The sequence below is a fragment of the Rutilus rutilus genome (assembly GCF_951802725.1).
Source record: "Rutilus rutilus genome assembly, chromosome: 18".
Taxonomy (NCBI): domain Eukaryota; kingdom Metazoa; phylum Chordata; class Actinopteri; order Cypriniformes; family Leuciscidae; genus Rutilus; species Rutilus rutilus.
The window spans coordinates 22,337,245-22,358,266 of NC_140231.1; the positions used below are offsets into that span (position 1 = coordinate 22,337,245).

At 39.2% G+C, this 21,022-nt stretch overlaps 1 protein-coding gene across 4 annotated transcripts in view; it reads right to left on the minus strand.

Moving 5' to 3' along the window:
* Positions 1-7,194: 7,194 nt before the first annotated feature.
* Positions 7,195-21,022, minus strand: part of vav2 (vav 2 guanine nucleotide exchange factor) — a 199,123-nt gene continuing 185,295 nt past the window's right edge. For 2 of the 4 annotated variants that reach the window (XM_084386492.1, XM_084386491.1), the window contains 14 exons: positions 20,026-20,135; positions 19,840-19,941; positions 15,531-15,619; positions 15,387-15,400; positions 15,136-15,157; positions 14,710-14,837; positions 13,505-13,576; positions 13,267-13,328; positions 12,854-12,970; positions 11,937-12,024; positions 11,182-11,305; positions 9,797-9,880; positions 9,374-9,528; positions 7,195-9,134 (listed from right to left, as the gene is read on the minus strand). In XM_084386492.1, the coding sequence (XP_084242618.1) occupies positions 9,087-9,134; positions 9,374-9,528; positions 9,797-9,880; positions 11,182-11,305; positions 11,937-12,024; positions 12,854-12,970; positions 13,267-13,328; positions 13,505-13,576; positions 14,710-14,837; positions 15,136-15,157; positions 15,387-15,400; positions 15,531-15,619; positions 19,840-19,941; positions 20,026-20,135 (1,215 nt within the window). In that variant the 3' untranslated portion in view covers positions 7,195-9,086. The remainder of the gene's footprint in view (positions 9,135-9,373; positions 9,529-9,796; positions 9,881-11,181; positions 11,306-11,936; positions 12,025-12,853; positions 12,971-13,266; positions 13,329-13,504; positions 13,577-14,709; positions 14,838-15,135; positions 15,158-15,386; positions 15,401-15,530; positions 15,620-19,839; positions 19,942-20,025; positions 20,136-21,022) is intronic. The other 2 variants (XM_084386494.1, XM_084386493.1) reach the window with 1 other exon arrangement.

The window sequence follows — 21,022 nt, forward strand, 5'->3', positions numbered from 1 at the left end:
ATATGACTAACAGTAAGAATACTGTCAATAATGTTGGCAATAAGAGGTGTGACTTATTTGTGGAACACACACAAAGCTATTTTGAAATTATTACTATTATTTGTCCATGCATTGTAAGTCAAGGTTTTAGACGCCACTGACATTCATTTTATCGACAATAACAGTTAAATAGCCTACTATTGAAAATATATATTTTTGCGTTCCTCGTAAAGTTAAGTCATACCGGTTTGGAACAACCTGAGGGACTAAATCTAGACGGAATTTTGGGGTGTGCCTATGATGCTCAAATATGCTGTCTGAGAACCGTTCATACAGGACGTGTTCTTCGGTTAAAATCAGCTAGGCATACTTACATGGCGTAACCTAATGGAACTGACCGCATCTCAAGACCCGTTTATGAAACTTGAACGACTTTCAACGGCACGCTTGGAGCGGGAGGGAGAGGCGACGCAATGACGAGACGCGTGTGTATAGACAAATAAATAGCTAGCCGATAATAATAAAAGCGCAGACAGAACTTGTCCCTCGGTGAATGCACCTAGACAGCTCACTGGCACTGATTGATTTATTTTCCGTTAGTAGTAACGCATGTGTCGGTTTACACTTAGCCTACTTTTTACGTGTTGTGTAAATCAATTGAATATAAAGATTACCTGTAATCGATCGACAGGTAACCTTTTTAAAAGAGGTATGAAGACAAATGATCAGAAAATAACACGCAAAAAAACATATTAAACAAAAAAAGCTTGTCAAAATAATGTAGCAACCCGAAACATTCGAGACATCCCCCTCAGTTCACTTTAACATAATGTTCATAATGTTGCAAATAAGCACTTTTTTACACTTACCCGTTAAAGCGCGATGTTGACATGGCTTCAGAGGGGTACAGCATTTACAATACCTGTCTGGATTTGATGGTCCATGCGTGTGCGAGACAGCAGCAGCAGCATGAGATGAGCTCCACTGGCTCCAGTGACGCGTGTAAAACCCCACACACGCAGGAGGATGTGCGGCCAAAACGATTGGGAGACTGAGCACAATGATAAGATAGATCAATAAAAATCAGTCATAAATAGAAATTAATGCATTAACATACATTAAGCCTAATAAGACATACATTTGATAGAATAGGGCTTAAAAAAGACAGAGGACGAGGCTGAATAAAGCTACTTTTTGTGAACCTCCTCTTTTACCCCTATTTTTTTTTAAGTTGGTCATTTTCACAAAATTTCCATGGCCCCCAGAATTTTTTTTTGTATGAATATCTGAACATGCAATATATCAAGAGAAAGAAAAGAGCATTTGCTTTTATTATAGCTTAATGCATTCTTTTTTAAATCAAGTTTCATAAAAAGCAACAAATGCTGAGAAATCCCATTTTTATCAGACTATGTCTGGATCGGATTTAGAACGATGATCAAAACATAGATGGAGTAAATCGAGTCCAACATCCCTAAAGCTTACACAGTCATTTATGCTGTTTAATGTTGATGCTTGCATTATATTACATATGTATTAGCTTGCACTTGTTTCTGCTGCTTCTTCGCCTGTGTTTTGGAGTGGGGGTTCAATCTTCAGCTGGCTGGCAGGAGCCGCCACTGGCATGTCACGTGACCTGCCAGTGGCAGGGTACTTGTCTGGCCCAAAAACATCAATAATACTAAAGAATAAATGCATGAGATTACATTTATAAAAAGAAAACAATGTATTTCCTTACAGCGAGAGTGACAGGCAACGCATTATACTCGCAGTTCAGCCGCGGCTGACTGGATTGAGCGTCCAGCAAAGCGTCAGTAAGCTGCCAGTCTGATCACGGCCATTTGACTGGTTTAATTGGGATAAAATTCTCTAAAACGCCAATCATGCAAAAGAACATAATCATATCAACAGATGCATAATAAATGAGCTTGAGAGGGAGGAACACAAAACACAAAAACTGCCAAAAATCAATGGTTCCTGAAACTTGCTGAAGGCAGACTGCCAGACAACTAGCCAGCCACTGACAGGTCACGTGATATGCCAGAATCAGACTGGCAGCTGCCAACCAGCCGCTGGCAGGTCACGTGACATGCCAGTGGCAGCTCCTGCCAGCCAGCTGAAGATTGAACCCCTGCTGGGAGGTTTGATCAGGAGATTCAAGACTCTTTCAAAAGATGTGTAAACGCCTCCTATCGTATAACAGTGAAAACGCGGAAAAGTCTACAAATTCTGCAAACCTTCGTTGTGTGAACAGAACCGGGCTGGACAACTAGTTGTAATGTCATACAGTGTGAAAGAACCACTCTGCGCGTGGCGCATTTTCATTTCGGTAACTTACAGAGACGGAGATATGAGCTGTGTCTGTCTTCTGTCTTCCATCGGAACTGCATTACCACCTCTTTTGTTCGCCAGCCAAGAAGTGAATGTATCTCCTGCCAGAGCACTGGCGCTTCCTGGTCCGAAACTGCTGACGTCACCATACCAACATAGCGAGGTGGTCTGCGTGCAGTCTGATGCGCACAGCCTTTCTCTATCGTACTCTCTATCCAAAGCGACACGGCCGGCAGAGCGCACCGCGAATTGGGCACTTGCTTGCACTGTAAACTTGGGAGAGCACAGAACTTACAATCTGCATGGTACCACTTAAGGGCGTGGACTCTTTCTTACGGAGCATGGAGGAATGAGAGGAGGAAAAGAGCTCTGATATTGAGGCATGTTTGTTTTTGTTTTTATTGCAGTGTTTATTACAGGCAATAACATAACATTCAAACACTTAGCACTGTCACTTGCAACATGCAGGGGGACACATGAATAGCCTCTCCAACAAGCCACCTTCACGAACACTGGCTCGTCGCTTGCGCTGGGTATCGCCTTCCTTCTCATGCCACAACTGTCAGGAGTGTGGTAGGGACTCCGTTGATGGCTTTCTGGGTTGCAGTCTCATCTGCTTAGGGAAGCGCCTTGATGTCTTGGGTCTCACACTGGCTCAGGTTCTTTCCTAGGGGCTGAGGAAGCGATGTGTCTGTGACAGTCGTGACAGGCACTGGGTGGACAATGACCTAGAACGTGCCGTGCCGGCTGAGCAGTCTCTCTGAGAATGTGCCAAAGGCGTTGCTAAAGAGACCTTGCAGACTCTTGGGGGCATCCAGCAGAGCCATCTTCTTAAGTCTTTCATCTCATTGAGGGTGAGCCATAGGTAGTGGTTCCAAGCCACCAAGCTACCCATGTTGCGGCCCACGGCTTGGGGAGTCTCTGGGGAGCAGCAGCTTGGTGGCCCAACTGCAGAAACAACTTGTCCAAATGGTTCTTCACTCCTTGAGAGCTGACTAATCCACACCTAACTCCTCCACCACTTTCGTGAGGACCCTTAACAGCCAGAAGACCTCTTTCTGCTTCACCAGTCATCCTTCTCCGTGACCGTCGTGGACATCGCATCATCGTCCAATGCACCAAGATCATCAAGAGATCAGCTCGCGGGCTCCATTGAAGGGGTGAAGAACTGTCCTCAGCCTTAGAGTGGAGCCGTAAGCTTCCTGTCCCACGGTTCAATGGTGGCGGGAGGCAGAGGGGCAGCAGAAACAGAGTTTTGTGCACAGCACCCCAATTGTCATCTACTCGCAGTGTTGACAGCCCGGCCTGTTAAGCGCCATCTCGGCATTGGCTCGTCCCAGACACAAGATGCATGAAGGGGATCTGTGAAATAGAGCGTTATCTATCCTTTTGAGTGCGAAGATCAATGGCGAGAGTCGTATTCCAATAGCTTGAAGGAGAAAGATTCTGAGGCAATGACAGCCCAGTGGCGCGTTATAAAGCAGATGGCTCAGCCCATCACACACATGCTCAATCATTATTGGCCAATAATGTTTACTGGCACGATGCAATAGAGCAGGGGCCCAATCCTGTTCCTGGAGATCTACCTGCAGAGTTCAGACCCAACCCTCATCAAACACACCTGTCTGTAATTATCAAGTGCTCCTGAAGATCTTAATTAGCTGGTTCAGTTGTGTTTGATCAGGGTTGGATCTGAACTTTGCAGGAAGGTAGATCTCCAGGAACAGGACTGGGCACCCCTGCAATAGAGGTTTGCCAATAGTCAAAGTCAAAGTCAAGTTTATTTCTAGAGCACATTTAAAACAACAGAAGTTGACCAAAGTGCTGTACATCCCACATCATGAATCAACAACAACAAAAATAAAATGACATCAAAAAGACAAAAACACACATCTCTCAAACTTAACTAAAAGCCAAGGAAAATAAATGTGTTTTAAGACTAGATTTAAAAGCAGATAGTGTTGGGGCCAGCCTCACAGACAATGGTAAATTATTCCATAGTTTAGGGGCCACAACTGAAAAGGCCCGATCTCCCCTCTGTTTCAGCCTTACTCTAGGAACAGCCAAGAGCATACAATCTGCCGACCTAAGAGACCTAGATGGAACATGTTGTTGTATAAGGTCAGAAAGGTAGGTCGGGGCTTGACCATTTAAGGATTTGTAGGCAAACACTAAAATTTTAAAATCAATCCTAAACCGTACTGGAAGCCAGTGAAGGGAAGCCAGTATGGGAGAAATGTGGTCACGCTTACGTATCCCTTTTAGTAGTCTAGCTGCAGCATTCTGCACCAACTGCAGGCGTGAAAGAGATGCCTGGCTGACACCAGCATAGATGGCATTACAATCCAATCGAGAGGAGATAAAAACATGTATAACTCTTTCAAAGTCTTTAAATTACAAAAAATGTTTCACTTTAGACAAGAGCCTTAACTGATAAAAACTGACTTTAACCACAGAATTTATCTGCTTTTCAAGTTTAAAATCACCATCCATGATTACTCACAGATTTTTAACGGAAGATTTAACATACGGAATTAAGGAACCCAATTCTGTGTTAGGGGCCACATGGGTACTACTTGGGCCAAATATGACAATTTCAGTTTTACTCTCATTAAAATGTGAAAAATTCAAGGCCATCCAGGCTTTAATGTCTGCAAGGCAGTCCAACAATAATTTTACAGAGCTGTTATCATTTCGTTTCAATGGCAGATAAAGTTGTGTGTCGTCTGCATAACAGTGAAACGAAATGCCATGCTTTCTCAGGATAGACCCCAGAGGAAGGATGTACAGGGAAAACAGCATCGGGCCAAGAATAGACCCCTGGGGGACTCCACAAAGAAAAGGTGCCATTTGGGACACAAAGTCTCCAAGTCAAACAGAAAACTTCCTATCGGACAGATATGACCTAAACCACTCTAGAGCAATACCTTTGATACCAACACAGTGGTCCAACCTAGAGATCAGAATATTATGATCAATAGTATCAAATGCAGCTGTAAGGTCCAACAACATTAGAATAGCAGAATCTCCCAAGTCTGTAATCAATAAGAGGTCGTTAAAAACTTTTAAGAGTGTAGTTTCTGTACTATGAAGGGCTTTAAATCCAGACTGAAACAACTCCAAAATTCCATGTGAATCCAAAAAAGATTGCAACTGTATACATACAGCTTTCTCCAGTATTTTCGAAAGAAATGGAAGTTTAGAAATAGGTCGATAATTGGAGAAAACTGATGCGTCAAGATTGTTTTTTTTTATTAGTGGTTGTACTACTGCATGTTTGAAGCCCTGTGGTACAACACCTGTGGTCTGACTGCTATTTATAATTTCTAGAATTTTGGGCCCAATAGTTTCAAAAACTTGTTTTAAAAAACGTGGAGGGACAACATCTGTAAAACAGGCGGATGATTTCATTTGATCAATTATATCTTTCATAAAAGATAAGGACACAGGCTCAAACTGGTTAAAGACAGCAGGGCGGGTGACAATAATAGAAGGGTCCTCAAAGCAAGGTAAAATATGTGCTCTAATATTTTCTATCTTACCTATAAAAAATTGTGAAAACTTCTCACAGACATCTGGAGATGAGTAAGAACAAGTCAGTTGAGAGGTAGGCCCATTTAGTACAGCATTAATTGTACTAAAAAGAGCTTGAGGTTTGTGAGAATTCTTCAAGATAATGTCAGAAAGGTATTTCGTTTTCTCGGTTTTTACAGTTTTTTGGTATTTATGCCAGGTGTCTTTTAAGATGTCAAGAGACACCTGTAATCTGTTTTAGTGTCAGCTACTGATGCAAAGTCAAGTGAACCGATCTCGAAAGGGAACCTAAATTAAGTCTAGAGACAATACATGTAGGCATATATTTCCCATAAATTAGAGAAAAATATTTGTTTGATCATTGTCTTCAATATGTTTGGTAATGATTTTTTTTTTATTACAATTCATTGAATATCAATTCAATAGACTGTGAGAATCATTACATTGGAAATACAGAAAATGGGATTAGTCTCTAATGTATTGGTTAGTGTATTGTAGTGATGGGGCACAGAAGTGCACCATATTCATGGAACATGCCACTAAAAAGGATTTAAACTACTAAGGATGCTTTTGACTAAAAACCAAATTATGAACTAGATCACAAAACGTATACTCACCAAATAGCTCCTTCTACCAAATGGACTCTTCGTAACATATTGTAGCAACCCTTCTCTTGCAGTTAATTATGCCTGGCTGGTGTGAATATACCATAGTGTCACAGTGAGAGGCTTATATGTGATTGGACAGAAAATCTGATGAGAAGCTGAAGTGCAGAGTGATGTCTATCAAAATAATTTGATCCATATTGGCGGAAGTGAGATAATGCTTATATCTTCTAAATGCGAATTTTGTCATTGGTTTGATCACTACCTTATTGATAACAGTAAGGCTAACATATTCATACTAAAAGCAAAGAGGGAGCTCTGTCAGTAGGTGCTGTGTTAGTTGGTGAACAGATCTATTATGGTAGAACTGATCGTGATGTGATGGTGACAGATGGTGCTTAGAATCCTGCCAGTATTTTAGAGAAAATGGTATGAACAGCTGTAACCATGGCATATGACCAGTCTGACTCTTTCACAAGCTAAATGAAAAATATCCAACTCAAAAATCATGTCAGGTGCTTTCAATGTCATGGAAAAAGGCTAGTAAGTTGGCTCCCCCTAGTGGCAATCCTAAACATACACATTAGAGAATGTACTGTTGGAGTGAGCAGTCTTGCATCCCACTATTAACTACCAGTAGGTATTGTCCTATCTATCTCCATCCATCACTATCTATCCATCCATCTATCACTATCTACACACATGACTATCCATCCATCGATCATAACAATGAGGACACCACAAATAGGCAAAAAAGAAATATTTATTTCATGATAGAACTCAGTTTCCAAATAACTGACCATTCAAAAAAAATGTACACAATTTTTTTTTTTTTACATCTTTTTTTTTTCAGGATCCACGGACAGCAGTTGTAATATCTATGACCACATGCAATGGTTTTTTTTTTGTCCACTACACACAAACAGGTACTAAGCCAGCGCTACCTTGACATGAGCTGCACTTTCATCACTGCAGACAGCTGTATTCAAGCCTGGAGCACGGCTAAAATGTCCGATGCTTTATTAGAGTCCAGCACTCTCCCACCTCAATTTACGAGTTCGATTTATGATGGCCGGCAACAGCAAAAGGTTTTTCTCCAAGGACTGTTTGAGGGACACATCCATGCACTTACGGAGTTTACAGTATGTTCATTATCAGACTTTGAGGGACCACTGATCATAGTGTCAAGGATTTTATACTCTTTTTTTCCCCCCTCCAGAGGTAAAAAATAAGGACATTGATTTTTTTTATTATAACAATATGAAATTTTAATGTCCTGGTCTGCAGTGTGGTGTCCTGTGTTAAAAGGTCTATGGACAGATAAAGTGCACTTGATGGCTGAGGTTCTTCAGCAGTGGGTCTCCTCGTCCATAACAACAGCAAAAGAGAAAATTCTGCCCTAACTCAGGGATTTCAATATGTAGGACTGTAGCACCAAGTGCCCACCAGTAAGGCAAGATACTGTAATGCGGCAGGCTGCAGACGAGAAACATGAAATGGCAATATGTATGTGCTTGTAGAAGGCAGAAAAAAAAAAAAAAAAAAAAGAAAATCACAAAAACCTCTGGGTATTCATGAAAATCAGTGCACAGAACAGCATTAAGTTTTCCCTTTTCAGTCCAAATCTGGACCACTAAGAACATGGAAATAAATGCTAATCACAGCTAACAGTGTTTAAGGAACCTCTTCCTGATACTCCATTGCACTTTTGCCATACTCTTGAAGGAAGAGGAAGACATGATGGTGGTTGTATTTTTCACTGTAAAAGCAATTCCAGCCACGACTGAAAACTTTCGGTTAGCTTCCCCTTGTTCCAGTGAGATGATGAGCACATCTGACATCTGCTCATTTCAGTCCAAGAATAGTTGAGTCTCTTTTATGGTCTTCTGGTTGAGCAGAGTCCAGCTGAATGGGCGGATAGGGTCGTGAGAGAGCACCACTACAGAACAGGGCGTTAATGCTGCAGCTATATAAACCAGACTCTGTTGGGAGTGAAGACATGTATAAAAAGGCACCATATTTTTGGACAGGGTAGATGTACGAATTTGTATGTGCAAGATGAGTCTGGATCCATCTCTTTACCTCCACATCTAAAGGCATTACCATTTACTAAGGCAAATTCTCTCTGTAAAGAAATGCAAAGTGCATCTGCTCTGCTCTTCTATATTCTTTGCATTGGTGCTGTTGAACAAATGTTCAACATTGCATTCTAATCATAGATATATCTCTTTAATAAATTATATTTATATATATATATTTATTTATTTATTTATTTATATGTCCCCACCCCCCATTATACCCCTGTGGCCGTCAGCGCACGTTACAGGTATTACTGTACAAACTTAAAGCCATGCTTGTCCTTTGGCCACTTTAAGTTCTGCTCTGTTCACAGTTTCCTCCTCCCGACACTGAGAACGAACAGACTCCGAGCAGTTTTCTTCACAGAGATCACACAGACAGTCCGAGAAAGGGAAAAAGCATATTCGTACATGATGAAAAGAGACAGAAGTACAAATATTCATTGAAAAATATGTTTCCAGCGAAAAGACTTCCATTAGGTGTTGCCTTGGAAACCAAAGAGTCCTCTCAGAGGGCTGTGGATCAGGATGCAACTGGACGATTTGTGACTCCAAAGTTTCACTGCACCCCCTCCTCGTCGACGTACGTGGAGGGGAACCATCCAATCTGAATGGAAAACAGAGACAGAATCTGAGAATATACAACCTCAGACTCGCACATTGAGAATAAATGTTCAAATTTTGCTCAGTTTTTCATTATACAACAGTTTATTCAGGTCTTCTGATGTAATTGGCCAATGTATTCCAACTGGATGTTTTACAAACAATAAACTATTTTCTATCATAAAAGTTGCTTTAAAAATGTATAATTTTTCATTTGCTCATAACATGTGCTTGCTTTATTACCCTGCCATTGGCCTCTCCTTTCCACCAGCCTTGGTCTCCACCAATCTTGCTGTAGATCTTGACGATGTCCCCTTCTCGCAAGGACAGCTCTCTCATGTCTCGAGCGGCAAAGTTGTATCGTGCCACAGCTGTGCTGACTACCCTGGGCGTGAATACTGTCAACAACATCCGGAGATTAGTGCATGTAAAATGCTGAAGAGCGCCATTAAAAGCTTATACAACAGATGAGTGGACAATTTGACATTGTGAGTGAGATGTAAATGAATGCTGTATTATTACAAGAATTTTATACATTTCTGAAGCCCTAACAAGAGGATGCTGAAAACACAACCAGGGGAGGGATGTGGATAAGCGACTGAAATTTAAGAGGAATTGGGGGAGGTGGCATGGAAGATGCAAAAGCATGAGCAAAAAGCGCAGTACCTGACCAGAAGGGAGCAGAGCTTTGAGAGGAGAAATTGAGGCCCTGAGGACTGAGGAAGGAGAAGTTGTAGGAAGCACAGGTGGCTGCTGAGACAGAATAGAGAGAGAGAGAAGAGAGAGAGAGAGAGAGAGAGAGAGAGAGAGAGAGAGAGAGAGAGAGAGAGCGCAAACAAATAAATGAGGAAGGCACAGCAGAGTTGCACATCACAACAGGGTAAAGAAAGTTCAAGGACGTGGTTTCCTTACCAAACTAAGACAAGGTAACAGAGTCAGTAAGGTGTGTGTATGTTTGTATGCATGTGGAAAAAAGTAGCTAGAATTCTTACAGATGCAGATGACCCAAAAATCTGGGTCAACATGTTACTCTGACATGTTGGTCTAATGCAATCTAAACTAATTTCTTCATCTATATACACTACCTTTTAAAAGGTTCGAGTCATTATATATTTTTTTTTAAAGATATTGATTTGATACCTTTATTTAGCAAAAATACATTTATAATAAAAACTTTTACATTGTTACAAAAAAACAAACAAATTGCATGATAGTTTCCATAAATATATTAAGTAGTTGATACATTTATACTAATATTAAATGTTTCTTGAGCAACAAATCAGCATATTAGAATGATTTTTGATGGATCATGTGACACTGAAGACTGGAGTAATGATGCTGAAAATAACATTTTAAAATATATTAAAAAAGTAAATTGTAATAATATTTTACAATAATACTGCTTTAACTTTTTTTTTTTTTTATCAAATAATTGCTTATAATGCAAATAGTTGAAAAAAGACTTCACTGTATTCACTATTCACTGTATGGAAAAGAACACAGTGAACATTCTGTCCTTTTCTGTTCCATGGAAGGAAGTCATTGAGGTTTGAAACAAAATGAGGGTGAGTGAATGACAACATTTTCATTTTTAGGTGAATGATTCCTTTAGGCAGCTTCCACATTCTCAGAAACAGGCACTGTCTTTACACGCTTGCATTAATATCAGTGAATACTAGTTAAGCTTGGCTGGAAGGAGAACAAAGGCGCCATCCAATGAAGCATCTGTTTATTAGAACCTATTCAGCTCAGCCAGAGTGGGCGGCTCCTTAACAACCAAGCCTAAGATGACTGACAGTTGAAATACCAGAAGGCGGAGCATACAGAATGTGAGGGCGGGACCAGCTGGCAGGGTTTGTTTGTTCAGACTTCCAGAGTGTGTCCAAAGATTGTGGAAGGCTGCTGGCCAGACTGGTGGGGGCTCAATAATAAATGCGGGACAGAGAAAGCAAAAAAGCAGAAGAGTGAAAATAAAAAAAGAAGGGACTAAGGGAGAAGAAGAAGGAGAAGGAGAGATAAAAAGACAGAGAATTATGGCAGTGAACGTTTACCTGGTGAGCGGGTATTGGTGCGAGAGCTTGAGCGTTCCCGGGATTTGTAAGGGTACCGTAATGTCGTGTCCAACAGCTTAAAGCTCTCTTTCAGTGAATGAATCTGATAATACTCCACAAGCTCCTGTAACAAAGAAACATATCTAAAGTTACTTACAGAAGTTTCAGAAAAGAAGCTGAGAAACTGCATTTCCAGAAGAAATACCAATATTTGCAAGGGATTTTTTTATTTTTTAGATTTAGGTAGGCTAAGATCAGGCTTTGGTTCTATGTAAATGAACCAGAGCCGTTTTAGTATCACACATCTTGTTTTTGGGCAGCCGTGCAACATATGGCTATAAAAAAAATTATTATTATTTTTTTTTTTTAAGTAATATTGTGAAATACTAACTATAAAATAAATAACATTACTATATAAAAAAAAAACTATATATATACATACTGTATCTAATGGATGAATAGAAAGTTCAAAAGAACTGCATTCATTTGAAATATAAATATTTTGTAACACTATATGTCTGTGTCCATGGTGAATTTTTTTTCTTCTTTTTAAAATAAATCTTACTTACCCTTAAATGTTTGAATGTTAGTGTGTACAAGTATAGACACAAAAAGAAAATATCTAAAGTGAAACCTGGACTGTATTCTGTATGTTAAGAGCTTTGAGTTAATTAATTGTGTAAAACTGCAGAAAAAGTTTTTCAATGCAGTCTTCACCAAACAAGCATTACAAAAATGCAAGACATTTCTCTTACCAGAAGGCTTTCAAACTTCTTTGCCTCTGTAATGTGAATCCAGTTGTCTTTCTCAATAACTTTAATATGCTTCACTTCATCGTTAAACCTGTTAAAAGGAGAGAAATGTTCCCATCATTCACGTAACTCACAGAACGTTTCACAATAATATTGCATCTCATACTATATATGGAAGGCATATTTATTTAGTTGCGAATTTAACTTGTGCAGAATTGGAATATCGTATAAAACATTTGTGAATAATGTACTCTTTCCATCCCATGTGTTCAAGAACAAAATCGTCACTTCCTGGGAAATTGGCACAAAATACAGAATATGTAATAAAAATGGAAGTGGCTGCAATCAGGGAATCCACTGTGGCTCTTTTTTTCCTACATCATAAATGACTTGTGTTTTAGAGCGTGCAGGCAAAACCCAATAAACGCTTTAATGTTATCTGGCGTTCGGATTCCTGGTGTTTGGACATGCAATCATGTGAGACGCTTCTGGGAGGGAATTAAACCAAATCAATTTTTATGACAGACTTCGGCTCAGCCATTTCAGAATGATCAAACCAACATTAAAGATGATGTGCAATGAAATTGGTCCACTGGTTAGTCCAGTTATCCAATCACAACCACTAATGAGGCAAAGTTTTTTGTTGTGCATTGAGGGATTTATTTGATAAATGTTTTTTTTTTATTATATTTTACGTGCATATCTTCTTATTGGATAAAAAAAATGTATCCGCCTCAATTGAGCGCATACGTTTTTCATGTGCATATTGGCGTATGGCGTTTCCATCCAGCGATTTTTTTGTGTGATATCCCAAAATGCGCATTAAAATAGGTGGATGGAAAATAGCTAATGACTGACAAAATACTAAAAGACGACAGACAGATTGTTCTATTGTGGACATGAATACATGTAATACTCACTTGATGCTGATTGCGAATCTCTCAGCCTCTGCTGTTCTCTCTCGGATCAGATAGGTGCCGCTGCTGTGAGACTTGAGCAGGTTGTCGGCCTGCTGCCGCTCCATGTTTCCTGCAAACCTGAAGCCCACAGGGAAAACACAACTCATTCACAAGCCCGTTCAATACCCTGTACATCATTACAGGAGCTCTCACAGAGGTCGTTACCTCATTAAAACACAATAAAGACCTAACATGCCTCACAATTAGCCTAAAGCTAATCAATCATCATCATTGATCATTGATTCTAGTTATGACATATATAATTCCATGCAAATTTTACTGGATCAAAGGAGAGTAGCATAGCTGCAAAGACTTATTACTATAATTATATTATTTGTGTTCGCAAACAGGTGTTCGCAAACAGGATGAAATACCAGGGATAAACGTAGTAATCTGTTTCTCTGGAGTACTGACGGCTGGAAAATGACTGGAAAGGCTGTAGAGAAGAAAAACATAAAAAAAATAATTAATTAATTGTCTAATAATTCTAGTACAGTTCAATTAGAATTCTAGTATACAGTACATATATTTAAGGGAAAGAAAAAATATTAGGAATAATTTAAGAAAATGTACATGTTAAAATGATTCGATTTTGTTTTTATGAATCTGTACCTTAGGGTCTAGACATGGTTTCACACTGGAACTGGGGAAGAAGCCAGTCTTTTGGGTTTGGATGAGCTTGCCCTTAGAGAAAAATACAACGAATGACAGGTAAAGATGAATGAATTAAGGACTTTAAGCCCCCCAAAATAAGACAGCAGTTTATAGACCTCAAACTATATTAGGTATGACCAGGGTCCAAAATAAATGCCAATGGTGTGTGAACTGATTTTTTTTACTGGCCATAAAAACACTACATGGACAAAGGTATTGGGACACCTGACCATTACACCAACAGGGACTGTAATGGCATCACATTCTAAATACGTAGACTTTAATATGGAGTTGGTCCACTTCCTTGTAGCTACAACAGCTTCCACTCTTCTGGGAAGGCTTTCCACAAGATTTTGGAGTGTTTCTTTGGAAATTTTTGCCCATTCATCTACTGTAGCACAGCATTTGTGTAGGTCAGGCACTGGTGTTGGACGAGAAGGCCTGGCTCGCAATCTCCGTTTCAGTTCATATCAAAGGTGTTCGATGGGGCTGAGGCTAAGCCAGTCAAGTTCTTCCACACCAAACTCATCCAACCATGTCTTTATGGACCTTGTGCACAGGGACACAGTCATGTTGGAACAGAAAAGAGCCTTCCCCACACTTTTCCCACAAAGTTGAAAGTACAGAAAAATGTCTTGGTATGCTGAAGCATTATATTTTCCCTTCACTGGAAGTAAGAGGCCTAGTCCAACCCCTAAAAAACAGCCCCATACCATTATCCCTTCACCACCAAACAATATAAACAATGCAGTCAGGCAGGTAACATTCTCCTGGCATTTGTCAAGCCCAGACCCACCCATCAGACATCATGCGCCTCAGCACAGTGACCCCGCTCTGTGACTTTGCGTGGTGTTTCGCTTCATGAGTGAGTGGCTGCTGTTCCTAAGTGCTTCAATAATTCAATAATACCACTTACAGTATGACCCATTTTTTCACAAATGTTTGTTAATGCAGACACCTGTGTCACCTGTGACTTAACAGGTCTCTTACCGGTTAGAAAATTGTATTTCTGATTTGGTTGTATCTCTAATATGATTCGTTTACATCAGAAAGGGAATGTTGTTTTTGTACCATTTACAACAATACTATCATTCTTAAAATGGGGACCATAGAACAGGTCATCATTGTAAACATGGCAAATGTTTCATTTTATAATATCATACCTCCCACCATGATGTGTCTGGATCTCCCTTCAGGAGCTCAATGACTTCTCCTGTCTGAAAGCAGAGTGGCATCTTGCCTGGCAGGGCAGGGGTACCATTGTAATTTTTGATGGCCACCATCTTTGGACCTTAAGAACACAATTAAAAAAAAATATTATCAGAACTGCAAGAAGAACAAAATACATGGACCCTTATAATTTATAATCTTAGAACACACCCATAGCCTATGTTTATTGCATGCATGTACTATACACTAGATGTCAGCAGAGAGCTGAAATATAATTTCTTTAGAGCATGTGTGCTGAATATGGTCCATTTCAGTTTAAGAGCCTGAAGCTGTGCAAAGTATCTAAATTTTTCATATTGACATAACTGCATTAGTATCTCGGAAGACAGACAGAAATCACATTTTACTTATATTCTTACCTGATTGTGGAAGCCCTGGCTCCTGCAATAGACAGAAGGGAATTTATGATTTAATGCACTTCAAAGTTTAACATGGTTTTAATTTAAGCATATTAGGCATCTGTTTTTCAAAATTGAGGAGGAACTTTAAGATTAAATAAAGTAGTGAAGTTTGGTAAAAGTCAGTGAGAGTGGATGATTAATTCATTAGACATTAGTGTGGAGTAATCTGAGAGATGGAAGTTTATTAGTTCAGGCCACTAAAAACTCACCGAATCATGGGGACCTGAAATAATAATGAGAGAGAGAGAGAAACCGAGAGAGAGAGAGCATGGTCAGTGGTTTGTTCTCTTTAATTAGGGCAGATGTAATGTACATGTGGTTCTTTAAGAAGCAGCTTTCTGTGAGAGACTTACTTATTTTGCAGATGGTAATGACCTCCAGACACTCCTTATGGACGCCGGTCCCACAGCGTGGACAGTAGTATCCCTGGTAGAAAATACCCCTAAAGAAAGAATGATAAAATAAAAGTGAGAGACACATACTGATGCTAAAGGGTCTGAAAGCAGCTAAGGCTCTGACAAACGAGAAATGTCAATATAATACGATAAAATGTCTTCATTTCGTGAGGTCCTACTGAAGATCAAACTCATCCAAACACAACTAGAATTTGTTTTGATTTTGAGTCATGCTCACCCATGCATAACTTAGAACCATGTTGCTAAGATGTTGTGAGTAGTTGCCAAGGCACTGCTAAGCAATTGCTAAGTTGTTCTAGGTGGTTTCTAGGTTGTTGCTTACTGGCCCAAGTCAAAAGAGCTCTACCAGATTCAAAACCGCTTTGTTTTTGTCCACATAAGAAACAATTACTGTCCTAATAAGAGTTTAGTCCATGCTGACCAAAGCCCTATTTGGAAGGGACTAGATTTCCCAGAGGACGTTAAAGAAATTCATGTTTCCTAAAACCCTATTCAGACAGTTATTGTTTCTCATGTGGATGTCTGTAATGATAAATTTGCATTACATCTCAGTGATAAAACTCATGCATTCGGATGTCGATTTATTCACGGTGAAGGAGTGAGTTTTGTGATCCTACAAACCTGGTAACACGCTGCTCACGTGGTCAGTCACATGATTGTCTACTCTGCTGTTAATAAAATGTGATATGCTTTGAATAAAAATAGTATAATAATCATGTTTAATTTAATAATAGTTCAATAATATCCTATTTATTATTTGATTATTTAAATCTCCTGTTTAAAAATAGGAAGATAGACACGCTACATTTGCATTTGCTTCCATTTTATCTCAAAACGATGCATGTCATTTTAAAAATGTGTAAATTAGCAGAAATAAGTTAGTGCGGCCTCTTATTTACATGAAGTAAACATAAAGCTGCATATGCATATAATTGTATATAATATTTTAAAACTGTATTGCTTGTATAAAACTGTATGTTCCTACCACAATAATGGCCCATTTAAAAATGTTTACATACTTTTTTTCTCTTTTTCCTTTTGCTCTTAACAGCTCTCACTCGCTGAGATGGAGCGGTGATGAAATATTGTTCTTGTAAATACTTTCCAGCATTTTGGTACTGAAAGAGTATGTCTTTAAAGGGATACTCCACTTTTTTTTGGAAATAGGCTCATTTTACAACTCCCCCAGAGTTAAACAGTTGAGTTTTACCGTTTTCGAATCCATTCAGCCAATCTCCGGGTCTGGCGGTACCACTTTTAGCATAGCTTAGCATAGATCATTGAATCGGACAAGACCATTAGCATCTCTCTCAAAAAAATGACCAAAGAGTTTCGATATTTTTCCTATTTAAAACTTGACTCTTCTGTAATTACATCGTGTACTAAGACCGACAGAAAATGAGGCGTAATGATATGACGCAGCGCCTGAAAATAGGTCTAATAGGTTAGACAAACTTAGTCCCGGTCACGTTGGAAGTTACCGAGCTGGAGACAATTTTCAGGCGCTGCGTCATATCATTACACCTGCTGGACTCATGGTACGGCAGCAAAGTTTCTTGATTATTACGCAGGAATGAGAGTATAGTTCCTAGCCATATCAGCCTAGAAAATCGCAACTTTTCATTTTCCGTCGGTCTTAGTACACGATGTAACTACAGAAGAGTCAAGTTTTAAATAGGAAAAATATCGAAACTCTTTGGTCATTTTTTTGAGAGAGATGCTAATGGTCTTGTCCGATTCAATGATCTATGCTAAGCTATGCTAAAAGTGGTTCGGCTGAATGGATTCGAAAACGGTAAAACTCAACTGTTTAACTCTGGGGGAGTTGTAAAATTAGCCTATTTCCAAAAAAAAGTGGAGTATCCCTTTAAAATGCATGCAAATTACAGTGAATCACAACAGATATCGTATGGTGCTCAGCGGTCAAAAAAGATTTAAACAGTGAATTTTGAATTGATCTCTTCTTGTAAACTCAGAGATGTGGATTCAGACGGCAATTCAATTACCACATTACATTACCAATTACCACAATTCAATTACCATCCTTGGTGTTTGTCAAAAAAACTGATATTTTTACGTAAGTGGTGGGAGAATTATTTATTTTTTATTCTGGACTCGGACGGCAATAAAATAACAGACTAGCCCCTTTAAATGTTTCAAATATTTCTGAATATTTAGCAAATTACCTACCACCTTTTTTCGGCAAAATCTGCAACCCAAATCTGCGACCTGGAAGGTCACAACATGCCTAACTTCAGGGTCCGAGTGTCAGCTGCATAATCGATAGAGATATGCTTCAGTCTATTTGTATATGTGTGGAAAATTACTATGTTTATCTATTTCTTAGCCAATCAGAAACTGCAACCTAAAGCAAGGACCTAGCTTTGACCTTGGTGTAGGGTATAACTGCTGTGATCTTTGTAACTGTAAGCGGGGCGGCCTACGAACTCCTGTGTGAGTCTTGAAGCTGACTTCTGCTGATGAAACTGCAAACTATCTTCAGTAAAACTTTTCTTCAATTTATTATAATTCCGACTCCGGGTCTTCTTTCAAACATCTGGTCCTTGGGTCCTAGACTGTATAACCCCTTACAATACAAATCGTGGAAACAGCTAAGACTGCCCAATTTAATATCAGTGTCAGCAGCTGCGGCTCATAAGGGCAGGTGGGGGAGAGCTTCACCAAAATAATCATCCAAACCAGACCTCTATATAAAGAAATATTTTTCAGATTTTCAAGACTATTTTAAGTCGTAAAGGGAGCAGGATACATTCAAATTTAACACATGGCTTTGGCAGGCATGTATAATCTTAAGGGGGGGGTAGAGGGTGCCTGAGTCCTCCCCAGCTCTACAGCGTCCACAATTTTCCCAATGTAAATCTGTGGTTAAAAATGGAACTGCAGCGCACTCTAAATGAGAGCCATCGGGGCAAATTTCAGACTGCTCCACTTATTTGCCCGTTATTATACATAAACCCCACTCTAGACCAAGACAATAACAAATCTGCTTCAACTATGTGTATATTAATATGCATCATGTCAGTAACTAGTTGTCTGTTCTTCCTATGTGAAGTAGCATTTCAAATGAATGAAAGTGTAAATCCTTTAGTTTAAACATGCTCATATGAATAGCCTCTTTATAATTCTGTTGTGTTTGTTTTATGTTTGTTCTGAGAGCATCTACTTCTATTAACTTGTGTGAAGTTTATTTAATTAGGGTTTTTATAATAAATTAAAATTATATTAATTAAATTAAAATAATTAATTAAAAGACATATATCATCGTTATGCGCGCAAATACAGCACATGAACTTCTGTAAAACCCACATCTAGCAAATATACACTCCCACCTCCCAACATACACGGTAATAAACAGAGATGTTAGGCCTGTCCGAATCTGTACATGAAATCACATACATCAAGTAATAAGAACTGCAACTCAAACGTTGTTTGGAAAACAAGTCCCATCTGAATAGGGCTTAAGTTGTTTTCTGAGAAAGTCTCTTCTTGGCTTTGTGCTGACGCTTATATCATTGCTATAGCAAATGATGTAGATACACCAGATCAGAAACAGATCAGATGTATCACTTGATAGTACGGAAAAACAGTCCTACAGTAAATATCATATTTAAAAACTAAATGTGTCTGTAGCATCTAAGGTCTACGATGTTCTGGTCCTGACTTTAATGCAATTCTATGCTTTTTTTGTGCAATTTTATCATCCGTAATGCCAAAGGCACACATTTCATTGCTTATGATTCAACAAGCTACACAATTTGAGGTATCCTTCATGTCCATAGCGCAAACAGTGCCCCACATACTGAAATGTAATACTTAAAAGCTTGTTCAAATTCTAGGCATGAGCCATTGTAATAGTGACACTAGGCTTTGGAAGCCAACTTGTGCATTAATACAGCCCCAACAATCACCCAACGTGACTCCATATGTCGGTACAACTAAGCGGCTACATTCACCACCCAAACAAAATTCAGGCCAGTTTGCACACAGATTGAAACATGGAGCTGATATAATTAGAAGCCAATGTGCACACTGATCTGCACTGCAGGGTGGCAAATTTAGGTCAGCGCAGTATGATTTCACACGAGTAAATACAGCCAATCAGTAAAGCAGCTCATGTAATAGAGGTCAAACCAGTAGCCTAGTAACATGGGTCGAAGCCCGTCTCAATTCACTGCGCAGCCTCTGCAATTCAGCGAGAATGGCGGGTGTGTGAGAGAGCCCTCACCTCAGCAGCATTTTACAGGCTCTGCAGTTGGTGTTCTTTTCAAACGTGTGCATTTGGAAGTTGTGCTGGTTGGCAGTGGCTCTTTCGGGTTTGATGTTTGACCTGTGTGAATAAATAATCACACATGTGATACGGTGATCAAAGAGCAAAATCCTGTGTAATTTTGACACTGCGGTTCTAACATACATGGCCATTTCAAACTGCTCCATCCACTTGCGCTTGGTATCTTCTGTCTTGCAGAAGAACTGGAAGCCCTGTTTCCCCTGCAGATGGATTAGGTAGAAGCCATAGGACCACTATGGGTGGAAAGAAGATGGTTGATGGAGGGAGGGATGGTGGAGAGATATAGAGAGAATGCAGCAATGGATTGAAAATGTTTTCGGATTGTTCACATATCCGTCTGCAGGTTTTTTTTATTTTTTTTTATTGTATCATTTTAATTGTCTATGTTCTTTGGCTGTTCCATTGAATCTCATGCTACAAACAGCTTTTTTAAAAGCCCACTTCGCTTTATGTTTTCTTTCTGTATTGACGAGTTTCCTATTGAAACAGGATGTTTGGGCGAGACATTTTTGCTTGTTCCTTTTTTTTGAAAATAGCCAAAAGCCTTTAGCTACATCATGACGAAAACAATGATTTGCTGCTTACTGCATTATTGGGACCCACATTCTCATTCTAGAAAAAAAACATTTCTTTGGATAAAAATCTTTGTAATGCAGGATGAGTCATCAATTATTTTAAATGCATCTACACTACAGTTTGGGGTCGGTAAGATTTTAGAATGTTTTTTAAAGAGGTCTCTTATGCCCAGCAAGGCTACATTTATTTGATCAAAAATAAATTTGAATTAGGGCTGTTGATTTAATGCATTAATGTAATAAATTAGCTATGCACGCAAGTAATATTACATTTCATACAGTTGATAGGTGACGAACATGAATGCAAAAACTCACTGCATGATGTGATATTGATTTTATACAACAGTTAAATAAATAAATAAATATTATTTATATATTGTGTAAATATTTTAGACCCAATATTGTCTGCTTTTGCTCAATGTTTTGCCAACAAAAATATTATCTATGAAGCCAGAACAGAACTGCCGTGTGTCTCCGAGCAACACAATGTTTCATTTATTTGGATTGAATGAATCCGTGTTTTTTTTGGTACCGGTTACTTTTTG